General features: G+C 40.8%; 1 protein-coding gene across 1 annotated transcript in view; it reads right to left on the minus strand.

The window, feature by feature from the left end:
- The window catches only part of PIK3AP1 (phosphoinositide-3-kinase adaptor protein 1), a 166761-nt gene that overhangs the window by 62269 nt on the left and 89988 nt on the right, over window positions 1-14504 (minus strand). The window contains exons 7-8 of the mRNA XM_089656196.1: window positions 13513-13709; window positions 8878-9055 (exon numbers count right to left, since the gene is read on the minus strand). Of these exons, the coding sequence (XP_089512322.1) occupies window positions 8878-9055; window positions 13513-13709 (375 nt within the window). The remainder of the gene's footprint in view (window positions 1-8877; window positions 9056-13512; window positions 13710-14504) is intronic.

Raw genomic sequence — 14504 nt, forward strand, 5'->3', positions numbered from 1 at the left:
TGAGATGAACTTTTGATATTGACCAAATACTTATTTTCCACCATAATTTGCAAATAAATTCTTTCCAAATCAGCCAATGTGATTGTCTGGATTTTATTTCTCATTTTGTCTCTCATAGTTGTGGTCTACCTATGATGCTAATTACAGGCCTCTCTCATCTTTTTAAGTGGGAGAACTTGACCAATTGGTGGCTGACTAAATACTTTTTTGCCCCACTGTAAGCTACAAAATTATTGCCAGGAAAATATGTGGCTAACAACTATGCTGGTAAACGCCACCTCTTAATTTGTGCCATCTATAGGCACAGGCCTGTTGTGCTGAATGGTAAATCTGGTCATGCTAGCTGATGAGCTGCAGATAAAAACTGCAATTTTTTTAGCAAATTCTTAGTTATTTGTCTGTGCCCACCTCCTCAAAATCATGTTGGTTCAAAGGAAAGAAAACTCATGTTACATTACAAAAACTGCATTATTTTCTTGGTTCAACTTTCTCAACTATAACATATTAAAGTGTGGTGGTCCAGCAGAGGACTAATTTTATTGTGAACTTCACAAGCACATACATAGTTGTATTATACTGTATGTGACAAGCAAACATATGCAACTCAATATATTCATACATCAAAAATGCCTTAGGTGCATGTCAAAGATAGACCTACCTCTTTTACAATGCATTTATTATAAGGGCAGAACTTTGCAGTGTGATAATATTGCTAAAAACTCTGAAATATTATACAATATTTCACAGATATTCATAAACAAAGTAGATAATAAATGACTGGCATTATCAAAATGCCCCCACACCTAAACCTTTTGAAATGGTGTTTACATGTGACATAAAAGATGTGATTATGTAAAGCAAGGCAATAAAACTAACAGATAAGCCAGCATTTATTCTCTGCAAATAGATAACTTAACAATTATCATGTATTACAGTCAGAGGTGGAAAGAAAAGTGACCTTTGCTGTACACGTGAAAAGCTACGTTTGTGTATGTAGGCAAACATGCTTGGAATCCAGTCATTTATCCTATTTTCATTTCTGCTTTTTTGTTTAAAGTGCATCTAAACTCAAAACTGTAGTTAGTGTGGGCTAGAGTACGTAAGAGCCCTCTCATATCTTGTCTGTCAGACTTACACTTTCCTATTTGTTCTGACAACTACTGTCACCAGGACTGAAAGAGAAAGAAAATATAACATTTTCAATGGTCACCAGAAAATAAATACAAATAAACCATGGATAACATTTCCAATGGGGACACTGGTTTGGGGAACACCTAGCTAAGAGAGGGGCTCCCCTCACTTTGTAGAGATTTCCTCTCACTTCTTGTTATATCTTTGGAACAGGAAGTAAAAGAAAATCTGCCCAGCAGGTCACAGACAGAAATGTACAAGTATAGTATATCAAAAGCTTGTTAGAATTTGTTATTACATTCTGAAGATCTGCCTCTAGCCCTCCTAGAAAGCTCTGGGAAGGCACAGACTAAGTCACCAGTGCCTAAACTGAAGGCCTTGGTAATCAGGGAGCTGATCAAAGTTTGTGATTTATTAAATAGATGCTGCAGATTAGGATTAGGATGACAGACAGAATGATTTGTCCAGTTTGGGATAAAAAGTCCCCTTTTAGGGGTTAGATATGCAAGTACTTTCAGCTGATAAAGTTTAAGGGTCCTTCCTCAGAAACAACAGAATACTGTGTGTGACAATTTTATTGTCGCATTTTGGCACCAACGGTTTTGTCTTCTTGCTACCTGCCAAAATATTATAAGCAGACCACACTCTCACAACAAGGTTCTCCCTGTATTCATATACTTATTGGGGTTATTTACTAAAATTGGAGAGTGCAAAATCTGGTGCAGCTCTGCATAGAAACCAATCAGCTTCCAGGTTTTATTGCCAAAGCTTAATTGAACAAGCTGAATTTAGAAGCTGTTTGGCTACCATGCACATCTGCACCAGATTCTGAGTGCACCAGTTTTAGTAAATCTCCCCCTTTGTGCTGGGTGAATAAATGTATTTCTCTGCATACAGTTTTAATTATTTTTACATGTAATTTTCAGAAAGGGGGATTAGGAAGATTTGTCCAATTTACTGTAAAAGGTCCTTCTTGACAAATTTGTGAGTGAGCTCACAGTTTGACCGTGTTCACACAGGCATACTTACAAGAGCTGCGTTTGCCCACATAGGCATGCACAGGTGTTCTGTGTATCCCCGTGCAATTATGTCAATTGGGATGCAGCAGCTGCACGGACACAGCCTCTGCTGCTGCTTTGAGAGGCATGTGGGTGCAGGTGCAGGTCCCGAACGAAGACAGTATAGGGGGAATTTACTAAAACTGGAGCACTCAGAATCTGGTGCAGCTGTGCATGGTGGCCAATCAGCTTCTAACTCCAGCTTATTCAGTTAAGCTTTGACAATAAAACCTGGAAACTGTTTGGTTTCCAGTTTTAGTGAATAACCCCCAATGCACTCAGTGACTCGAACCTGTACACCCCCACACTGATGTCAGCTTGGGAGCAGCAGCTGTGTCCGTCTAGCCACTGCATCGCAAATGACATGAATAGGAATACTGGCAGGTAAATGCACAGAAGAAATTATTGTAAACCTTATTTTATTAAATTTAATTTAAAAAGATGCTATACCTACCTATCTGTGCAATGGTATTGAGGGACTTCTGATGGACATGCTCCTGAGCCAAGCTGTGTGCATTCACAGACATACAGTGTGGCTTGGCCACGCCCTCCGCTCCCTCCTCATAGGATTTGACTGACAGCAGCAGCAGCCAATGGCTTCCACTGCTGTCAGTGTAGCCTGTGAATTCAGGAAAACAGAGCAGCACTGCTGCAGATGGGCACATCACTGGATCAAGAAGGGACTCAGCTAAATTTGATAAAAATTATACAAATTGCTTAAATTTCATGGCAGAAGCTGATGCACGAGATTTGTGAGGTATACAATCTTTTCTTGCACTATAGCATATTTTTGTAAATGGTGAAATGGTGTACAATATTTAGAATATGTCTTTAAATTACACCTGTCTCTTAGAAATACGTGGACTGACCTTTCTTCTAAAATGCCTGTTCCTTTACAGTCATGCTTTAGGATAAGTATAAAGCAGCCTTTCTTAACTTTTTTAACACCGAGGAACCCTTGAAATAAATTTAAGCTCTCAGGGAACACCTGCTAATTTTAGTTCTTAAGGGGTGATTAAAAATATACCCTTTACAATAGGAAGAAGGGGTGAGGTAGAATGCCACTCTTACAGACAGCTAAAAAGAACACTGGCACTATGTTGCTAGCCCTGCCAGGTGGTAAAGCACCCGGAACTTTGCAGGTGCCAATAAATGTGAGGTCAGTCTGCCACCAAGGAACCCCTAACCAGGGGCGGACTGACCATTTGGAAACTCGGGCACTGCCCGAGGGCCCGGGGTCAATAGGGGGCCTCATGAGATGCCCCTGGTACCTTTTTCATAGGCTTTTTTGAGTTTGGGCAAGGACACAGGGGCCCCATGATCCCCTATTGCCCGGGGGCCCCATGAGTTGTCAGTCCACCCCTGCCCCTAACTACCTCTCGAGAAACTCTGTCTGAGAATGGTTGGTATAGAGAGTTCAGATTTTTATGCCATTTGCACTGTGCTTGTTCTGGACCTTTGATTCAGAAGTACTAAAGCCACACACACACAGCAAGGAAATTAGCATTTTAAAAATGATTAAAGGAGAAGTATAGCCAAAGCTATTTTAGTTATAATTCTGTAGATCACTGGAGTGCAATCTGTTTTGCGGTCCTGTGACCCGCTCCAGTGACATCACTCAAGTAGTGATGTAGGCTCTGAAACGATCGGACCATATAATGAGGCTCCGTCCTGAAGCCTGGACCGACACCTCTCAGCGATCAGGGAGAATCTGAGCCAGCCCCTCCCGCCCCCTTCACAGCCTAGCGCTCCAGTGAGCGCTGGAAAGGCAGAGCAGAGAGCCGGGAACTGACAATCGCTCAGTTCTCACTGCAGAGCCGTCAGGGGACAGATGCAGCATCAGATCAATGCTGCATCCACCTAGGTGAGTATAAATATTTTTTTTTAAAGGCTATACTTCTTTTTTAAATAAAAATAATAGCAAATTGCATCTAAGCAACTTAATGAGTAAAATTACTGTTATAACAAAATATCACCAACAATAAAACTAGTAATTTTGCAGTGAAAACTATTATGCTGAAGTCACTTTGTTCATCTCTAGTGCTACAGACCACAGCCGTGTCTTCCTAGCAGTTGCCCTAATGTGCAAGTATGGAGTGCATTACATGTAATAACATATTTCCTGTTCTAGGATGGCAACACTCACTCCACTGTATATATGAAGGAGTAGTGTAGTTAAGGCTTTCCCCCAGATTTGGACAAAAAACACTCTATTCATTTCTATTATTTGTGGTTTGCAGAAGATAGCTTGGAAGGAAGATAACTTTGGTATACCAGTTCAATGCACAGGTAGTAACAAAACCATTGCATTTTGCGGTAAGCTCAATGGGTATATTTTTGTACTTGCTGAAAATGTTCAAAGTCTGAAAAAAGAAAACCAATGCAATCACCACATCTAAAGACTGGTAAGCTGCAATATAGCAGATTTTATGTAATACTGTGCATTGTTACTGTGATGCTGAGCTTTATTTTGACCAGAAGATGGGAGTGTTTACCAACTCTGTTCATCACATGTTCCAATACAGGAGAGCAGGGACCACTGGAACTTGTAGGCTGCAAGCAGAACTTCTTCCTACAGTTTAGCTGAGATCAAACTACACAGCCCAGGATCAATTGCAGGGGGCAGAAGCATATAAAAGTAAAGCCTGTGAACATGTGAAGAAAGAGGGAGAGACTTTGCTGCTGGATGGATGTGTAGGGGGGAACTGTGTGATGCCGTGTGGGCCCAGACTAGACCAGGTTGGGCCAGAAAGCCACATGTGTCATCAGAAAGATGGGTAACCTGAGGTGGCAGATTGGTGGGTAAGGGCCCCAACTAAGCCAGCAAAAGAACCCAATATATAGTGTAGTTGTGGGTGTTATCTCTGACCAACTTCCTGAAGCTTAAACATAGTCTCTTCTGACTGAGGTTCTACAAGTAAGCTAGCCTTGTGTTTTGTTATTCCTTTTTGGTCACTTGGAAAAAATCCCTCTGTCTGAGAACTATTGTTTATACCTTCAGTCCTGCAGGATGGGTGGGCATGTTTTAAAGGGGTACTGTACTCTGTTGCATTGTTTTGTTGCTATACTACCTCACTTATTGATAATTTCTGGTAACTGTATTTTGCCTGCCAAACTATTCTTCGATCCTAATACAATCTAATCATTTGTTTCACAAGTGTGTGCCTATTTTTCTTTGTGTGACAGCCAGGGAACTACATGGACAAGGTGCTTTGGTGGTGTCAACAGTGGTGGTGCTCTGCCCAGGGCTCAGTGACGAACAGAGAACCCAAAAATTCTTGTGGCTCCTTCAGAGGCAGCTCTACACCTTTTATGGGGGGGGGGGTGTTAGATATTATTTATGTTTATCTCCACTTTAAATGCACATGATGAATTTTTTAAAGGCACTCAGAGACATTAGAATCACTATTACATGTGGTAAAATTGCAATACTTTATGGAACAGGTGCAAAGTTTCATGTGACTGGGAAAATTTATGAAACATTGCAGTGCCATGTTAGGAGGTATTCACAAATTGTCAATGAGATTTCATTAATGCCATAAAGACAGATCTGCCCTGGCTAATGGCTGTTCTTTTAAATACAAGGGTCAGTGGGGCACACATAGAAGCTGGTTTCCTTTTACTAGTGGAACAGCAGATCCTAAAACATGTACATGCACAGCTATCAGTGCCCACCGGAAGGAAAGTGCTCAGTACTGCAAATGGTCCTGAACCCTAAAGTGTACATTCACTAATGCTGCCAAAGAAGAACAGTACATAGTGCCCTAAAACGTGACAGTTTATTCATGTCTGCTGCTAGCCATGACCCCTGTATCTTGCCTGGGAGACCTGGTAATTTCATGGAAGAAGCTTATGGCGTGTAATGCTACCCAGTGTTCTCAACAAACACATGATATTTACTTGACTGTCTTGCATATAAAGAGGTTTATTTCTGGCTACTTCTGTTTTAATGGTCAGGCGCTAAAGAATGTCTGTATAAGGAAGTATGATGATATAATGCTCCGTATGAACCTCAGGCAGATTTTTTACATCTTACCTAGTGCTCTCCAGTTATAACTGACTTTTAGAGACAAGTAGACACCTTTCTTGCTAAATTACTACAACAACCTTTCTCTAGCATACCTGAAATCTGTCTGTTAAGTATATTTGATGAATAATGTTGATCACATTATAAAAGAATATTTCTGAGGGAAGCATTGTTCTCATTTTTCATGACACCTAAAGTCAATGCTATAAAATGGATGAAACCTTTCCCCCTAGTATATCTTAATATCTCAGTATATCTGTGCTCACACTGCATGGGTTAAATACTTGTTTTGTCTAGGGCAGGGGTCTGCAACCTTTAAGACATAAAGAGCCACTTGGACCCGTTTCCGAGAGGGAAAAAAAGACTGGGAGCCGCAAAACAATTGCAACATTTAAAACAAATCCGACACTGCATATATTGCGAAAAGCGCTCTGGTCATGAAGGGGGTTTAAGGGCCCAGTAAGCAAAGGGTTAACCAGGGCCACAGTGTATCGTCATAATCACAATCATAGCCTTAGGTCAGTGGTGGGCAACCTTTTTTTTCAACTGAGCCAAATCTCGCCAAAACCACGATTGAAATTTATTTTGAGAGAAACATTTTTAAAACTGAAAATACATCCCCCATATAGTAATTCATCCCCCATAGTAATTCATCCCCCATATAGTAATTCATCCCCCCATAGTAATTCATCCCCCATATAGCAATTCATCCCCCCTATAGCAATTCATCTCCCATATAGTAATTCATCCCCCATATAGTAATTCATCCCCCCTATAGTAATTCATCCCCCATAGTAATTCATCCCCCATAGTAATTCATCCCCCATAGTAATTCATCCCCCATATAGTAATTCATCCCCCATATAGTAATTCATCCCCCATAGTAATTCATCCCCCATATAGTAATTCATCCCCCATAGTAATTCATCTCCCATATAGTAATTAATTCATCCCCCATAGTAATTCATCCCCCATATAGTAATTCATCCCCCATATAGTAATTCATCCCCCATATAGTAATACATCCCCCATATAGTAATTCATCCCCCATATAGTAATTCATCCCCCATAGTAATTCATCCCCCCATATAGTAATACATCCCCCATATAGTAATTCATCTCCCATATAGTAATTCATCCCCCATATAGTAATTCATCCCCCCTATAGTATTTCATCCCCCCTATAGTAATTCATCCCCCATATAGTAATTCATCCCCCATATAGTAATTCATCCCCCATATAGTAATACATCCCCCATATAGTAATTCATCCCCCATAGTAATTCATCCCCCATAGTAATTCATCCCCCCTATAGTAATTCATCCCCCCTGTGTCAATTCACTTACCTTTGCTCCGCGCGTTCCTCTAGCTGTGTTCCCACGCCGTTCTGGTCTTCAGGGCGGACTGTGAGAGGAGAGGAGTTTGTCACGCTGCCCCGCCTACATCCTGACAGCCAATGTTTGGAGGAGGGAGGGGAGCGGGCGCCCGGCACATAGAAGAGCTGCATTAAAAGAGCCGCGGCTTGCCGACCCTATTGCCTGTCACCTGGTGGGCAGTGTGCTCCGGAGCCGCAGGAAAGGTGAAAAAGAGCCGCATGCGGCTCCAGAGCCGCGGGTTGCCGACACCCGGTCTAGGGGCTTAGGAAAAAGCTGTACTTACCCATTCCTCTGATCCTCTGGAAAACTGCGCTCCCCCACAGCCAGCAGTGGACTGTTCCTGCCGTCCTAACATCTAGAGCCGGTCTATGGGCATGATCACATCAGGAACTGCCTATTCACAAGACCGCTAGCATGCAGGGGGGCAGCAGTGGTGGGGACTGGTCTTGCTCTCAGAGAATTGATGGATTAGGTGAGTATATCTTTTCTTTCTGAGCCCCTAGACAAAAACAAACATTTAACCTATGCAGTGCGGGCACAGCCCCACTGCATGGGAAAATAATATTTTTGTCCAGATTTCATCTTTAAGTATGGGAGAAGAAACTGTCCCCTTACAGTACAGAAAATTTGATACTTATGGTGTGAATCTGATCTTACACAGTTCAAGATAAGTTGATCTGGTCCAACCATCATGACAGTTATAGACCATTACATGTTTTGCTTTGCATATTTTTATTTACAACAAAAGTACGTAGATGTCACAAAGGCTGATTTACTAAAGAATTTATGAATGCTCACACAATAAAATGTGTAAAGATTTGCTTCAATTATCCATTCATGTAAAAAATTAAATCTGTGCATTTAATTTTATGTGCACATGATTGAATAACTGGTGAATATTTACAAAATTTACTGTGTGAACTTTCTCAAATTCTTTAATAAATCGAACCTCAATGATTCACCTGAGACTGTCAGTGTTTATATTTTATTTTATTTTTTCATCCAGATTGAACATTGAATGTAACATGTAACTCATGTAAGGTTGTCATTTTTTAACAACTGTTTGAGATTAATAATAAGCTTTTTTTAAAAATCCCCACCATGGCCTAAATAAGTGGCACAAATTCAGTATACAAGATTGGAACTTTTATTACCTGTTTGAATAGTGACTGTGATATTTACACATAGTTACTGTCATACTTACTGTATAATGGCCAAAACAAACATAACAAACAAAACTGGATAAAGTGGGTTGATGATGTTGTAGATTAAAGAATTACTCACATGTGTCATCTACAAACCCAACCATTGTTTCATACAGATCTTCATCAGAACCTGGGTGAAGCGAACATTTCATCAGTATATCGGTGGATAGGTTTACCATGGTCTCGTATAGGGAGTCATCATTTTCTCCTTGCATTAGTTCTTCCTTAATGTGTGTTTTTAACATATCAGCAGTTTCCTTGATGGAAAGAATATACATATGGGATGCTGACACAAAATGATGTTATAAAGTGACGACATAGAGATAAAGATTATTCGTATAACAATATGCATTACAAAATCCAAATATTTTTCCTTTTATGCTGTTAAAGCACGCATGCCGAAAAAAAAAAAACACAACCCACCCCTTTTCCTCCATAATCAGTACTTACCAAATGAGGTTTAATGTTGATAAATGTAAGATTATGCACTTGGGGGCTAAGAATATGCATGCATCATACATACTAGGGGGTGTATAACTGGGGGAATCAATGGTGGAGAAGGATCTGGGGGAATCAATGGTGGAGAAGGATCTGGGGGTTCTGGTAGATCACAAGCTTATTAATGGAATGCAATGCCAAGCTGCTGTTTCTAATGTGAGCAAAATCCTCTCTTGTATTAAAAGAGGTATAGACTCCAGAGAGAGAGATATCCTATTACCCCGGTACAAATCATTAGTAATACCTCATCTGGAATATGCAGGTCAGTTTTGGGCACCATTTCATAATAAGAGCATTGGGGAACTGTAGAAAGTACAGAGAAGGGCAACCAAACTGATACGAGCCATGGAGGAGCTCAGCTATGAGGAAAGATTAGAGGAACTGAATTTATTCTCTCTGGAGAAGAGGAGATTAAGGGGGGATATGATCAACATGTATAAATACATCAGTGGTTCATATAGTGAACTTGGTGTAGAGTTATTCACCCTGAGGTCATCACAGAGGACAAGGGGACACTCTTTATGTCTGGAGGAAAAGAAATTTCATTTCCAAATATGGAAAGGTTTCTTCACAGTAACAACTGTGAAAATGTGGAACAGACTCCCTCAAGAGTTGGTTCTGGCCAGCTCAGTTTGCTTTAAAAAAAGGTCTGGATTCTTTCTTGGATACACAGAACATAACCGGTTACTAACATTTATAGGTAGAATTGATCCAGGGAATATCCGTTTGCCTCTCGGGGAATTAGGAAGGATTTTTTTCCCCTGCAGGAGCAAATTGGATCATGCTCTGCTGGGTTTTTTGCCTTCCTCTGGATCAACTGTGGGTAAGGGATTATAACTTTTTGGTTGAACTGGATGGTCTTTTGTCTTTTTTCAGCCATACTAACTATGTAATTATGTTATACTTACCATTGTCGCCACTATTCTACCATTCCGATCCCCACTGCAACCCTGAAAAGACTAGGAAAAGACTAGCTATGGAGAAGCATGTTACCTGTGACCTACATCCGCACAATCCAGTGCTTGGGGAATATGCAGCCAATTGTCCGTCCACAGAGATGTCATAAGGAGGGATGGAGTGGGGTGTCTTCAATGTGCAGCTATTGACAATACTAGGTTGGAGACTTTGCAGGTGCAGATCTGGGTGTCTCTAGGCAGGCAGGCTAGGGAGGGTATATTCCAACTCCAGCTTTATTATTTTTTTTTAAAATTAGTTTTCCTGCCCGTTTCCCCAACACTGTCCCCTGCAGGCTTACCGTCAGCCCAGAGTGTCAATGACCAGTAAGGCTGTAATGTCAATGACCCTCATTCTGGGGGTGCATCATAAAGCCACCCTAGACTCAAAAGAGAATCCTGCAGGAAATGGTGTGATGTCATTATGTGGCACCATTCTCTACAGCATTCAATACCCGCCTACTGCTGAAGGGAGAAAAGAAGAAAGAGGATCTGTGGTGTCACACAACTGAACCAAAGACAGAAAAGAGGCATGTATAGAAAAATATAAACAAAATACCTTAAGCTGGTCTTTAAGGCAGCTATTGTTGTACGACATGATTTTTAGATTTCATCCTCCTAATGTCATAGTTTTAATTTTTTCCAAGTCAGACACTATCCTTGCATAGTTTTAGGAAAACTGTTTTGAAGTCCTGAACCTTAAAATCATTGTAAACTTTCAAATGTTTTTGTTGTTTTAACTAGATATTAGTGTAGGTATATTGTTGTTGTTTGCCTTAGGCTTACCTTGTTACTAATGTAATGATGGGCTCACTTGTTGTGCAGTTTGTAGACACACAAAACAAGAGGTAACAACTCAAAGTACTGCTCTATACACTTAGTACATATCCAGTGCCTGTACAACATCAAATTGGAATTAAAGTTCAAATAATTGTGCAGTCTGTAGTGACGTTTTGCAATATTCTTCCACAATGAGTGCCCAAATCACTGTGTGGTGCTTCCCTCCTGTGTTCCCACACTCACCGACAGTTGTGAATCTCTTGGGATTGCTGGGACTTGTATTCCCCTCAATCAGTCCCTCCTCCACTGCATCTCCAGGGATCAGAAGGCTGGCATATTGTCACATGAAAGGAGTGGCAAGAGGGGTCCACATAGCATAAACACTGGTCTGGCATTTTCAATGCTTTTCTAAGTACTCTTTATGTAAGGGCAACTACCGGTAATTTTAATTGTGAGATTAATAAAAATGGAATTATGCTATGTGAAGTCCTCTTGCCATTCCTTCTTTTATGTGAGAGTATGCCACAGTCTTCAATTGTGGTTTCACACATTTTTATTATATCATATTTTTCACAATTTTGGTGACACATTTGGTGATATATTGTTTTCGCAGTCCTAGCGCGGATAGTTATTGTATTTATATATCAAGTTTGTAGACACAACTTGTACATTTATTGCCTCTGTTAACTAAAGCTATACATTCCCCTGTGTCCACGTATTATTTCAGTTACCTGGTTCCTATGTGCCAAATAGGCAAGACAATTTCCTGTTCCGGGTCAAACAGTATCTGATGCATGTCTCACCATCCCCTCTGTCTTGCAACACATTAGTATCACAAATGTGAGAATGCTAATTTGATGAAACATACCCTGTCCAGCTGATTGAGTGAGCTCTCTGTCTGTCTGTGTGATCTATATACTGTATAGCTCTCGTGTGCATGGGATTGTGGGATATGTAGTTTCTAGAGGAAAAGTGGGATATGGAGTTGAAGTGCCAGGTCTTATACTAAAGACAGAGGTCATTCATTAACTTCATTAACCTGCTCAGAGCCTTACTGAATGCCTCATGTTTCAAACAGCTGATACAGAAATGTGAAGATTTATTGTATTATAGGCTGGACATACAGGGCAACAAATTACAAACTATATGATCCACACATTGTTTTGTTTTTATACAGCATTCACTGCAGCACATTATGATGCACTTTAACTGCTTCCCCTCCGCCCTATAGCAGAAATATTGCTACAGGGCGGCACAGGTGCGCAAAATCACGGCACCCAGTGATTGCCGAGTATCTCCAACGGGGGAGAGACCTGTGTATAAACAATACAGATTTCTTCCCTGTCAGCTCTTGCACACTGCTTTGTATGGCTCTGCTATGCACTGTGTTTACTGTGAAGCACACACACACAGCCCAAGTAGTAAAACAGTACACAGCAAGCAGTTTGATCGCCCCAGATGTTAATCCCTTCCTGCCCAGTACCATTAGTACAGTGTCAGTGCTTTTTATTAGCACTGATCACTGTATTGGTGCCACTGGGGATGTCAGTGACACCAAGTCAGTTCCCCTCAGTGTCAGAATGCCTGCCGCAGTCCCGCTATAAGTCGCTGATCGCTGCCATTACTAGTAAAAAAAAATAAAATTCCAATATATATACTGCCATTTGTAAACGCTATAACTTTCATGTAAGCCAATTAATTGATACGTATTGGGATTTTTTTCAGCAAAGACATGTAGCCCAATACATTTTGGCCTAAATTTATGATGAAATTTGATTTTTTGATGTTTAATAGCGAAAAGTCGAAAATACTGTTTTTTTCTTTTCACAAAGTTGACGGTCTTTTTTTGTTTATAGTGCAAAAAATAAAAATTCACAGGCGATCAAATACCACCAAAAGAAAGCTCTATTTGTGGGGAAAAAAGGACGTACATTTCATTTGGGTGCAGTGTTGCATGACTGCACAATTGTCAGCAGGGGCGGACTGAAAACCCATGGGGCCCCCAGGCAATAGGAGATCATGGGGCCCCTGTGTCCTTGCCCAAACTCAAAAAAGCCTATGAAAAAGGTACCAGGGGCATCTCATGGGGCCCCCTACTGACCCGAGTTTCCAAATGGTCAGTCCGCCCCTGATTGTCAGTTAAAGTACCGCAGTACCGTAACACAAAAAATGTCCTAGTCAGGAAGGGGGGTAAATCCTCTGGAGGGCAAATGGTTAACACATCACTGTGTGAACTGGCAAATTATACAACAAGGCTTTTTACGTTACCTGTGCTTTGGGACACATGTAGTGTGAACAAGCTAATGTTTTAACCATTATAAATTGTTCACTGAGATAGGTGGAACCAAACTCAAACATAGTCATGGCCACTTTACTGCATGTTAAAAGCTATATATTGAAACTAGGAAGAGGCTAGTATATGCAGTAATAAAACTTTTTTTTCTGAATATGATTCTGAATGAGTACATTTACTATAGACTTACCACATATTCATCGATGAACTGTCGCAGATCCTTAAAACCGTATTTTTCTGCAATGTTGTTAGGAAAGTCTCCATTTTTATTTGACACACTATAGGCTTGTAAAGCTCCAGGGCAGGTGAGCAAAAGGGCTGTCAAATTTTTCAGCCCATATTTTGCAGAAAAATGAAGAAGAGTAGGCAATTCTTCATCTCGTTGATCTAAAATAAAATATGAAGGACATTAAAGTAGTAGTATTAAACCCTTAGGGTTGGTTCACACCAGATGCAGTCCAGTGCTTTTTTTTTCTGCACCAAAAATGCATGCACAGTGTCAATGTATTCCAATGGCCCTAGTTCACACCAGTGCAGTCAGGTCCAATCAGTTTCTGGTGCAGGAAAAACATGTAGCACATGCTGCATTTTTTTCTTCACAGAATTGTACTGGAACACAGCAACACTTATCAAAAATGCACCACAATGGAGTCTGGTGTGAACTGTGAGCAAAAACCCATCCAAAATGCATCCGGAGTGCGTTTTTGTAGTGTGAACTGGCCCTTAGTATTTTTTTAGTTGACACACTGAGCACAGTAAAAAAAAATTCTCCAGTAAAGTAGTTATTACCAAATCATTTTACAACTTTCAGTACATCTGGCTCCTGCTCTCTCAGTGCTGCTTCCTTAAACTTCCAGTCTTAACAGGAAAGAGTTAACAGTGGATAGTGCAGCTTTCAGTCAATCTGTTAGCTTGGAGAAGGGGGGAGCGGGAAATGCCTTGCCATCCTAAGCTATGGGGTTTCTATGGATGCACACTGTGTAGGGAGACACAGCATTAGTCTCTGCATGCAAGCATAGCTCTATAGCAGTGGTTCTCAACCTGTGGGTCGCGACCCCTTTGGGGGTCGAACGACCCTTTCACAGGGGTCCCCTAAGACCATCAGAAAACACATATTTCCGATGTGTAAAGAGCAGCTACTGTGTAGAAAGCAGCTGCTGTGTTGAAAGCAGCTACTCTGTT

The sequence above is a fragment of the Staurois parvus genome, unplaced genomic scaffold (assembly GCF_062004578.1).
Source record: "Staurois parvus isolate SC_StPar_1 unplaced genomic scaffold, SC_StPar_1.0 ptg000894l, whole genome shotgun sequence".
NCBI classification, from domain to species: domain Eukaryota; kingdom Metazoa; phylum Chordata; class Amphibia; order Anura; family Ranidae; genus Staurois; species Staurois parvus.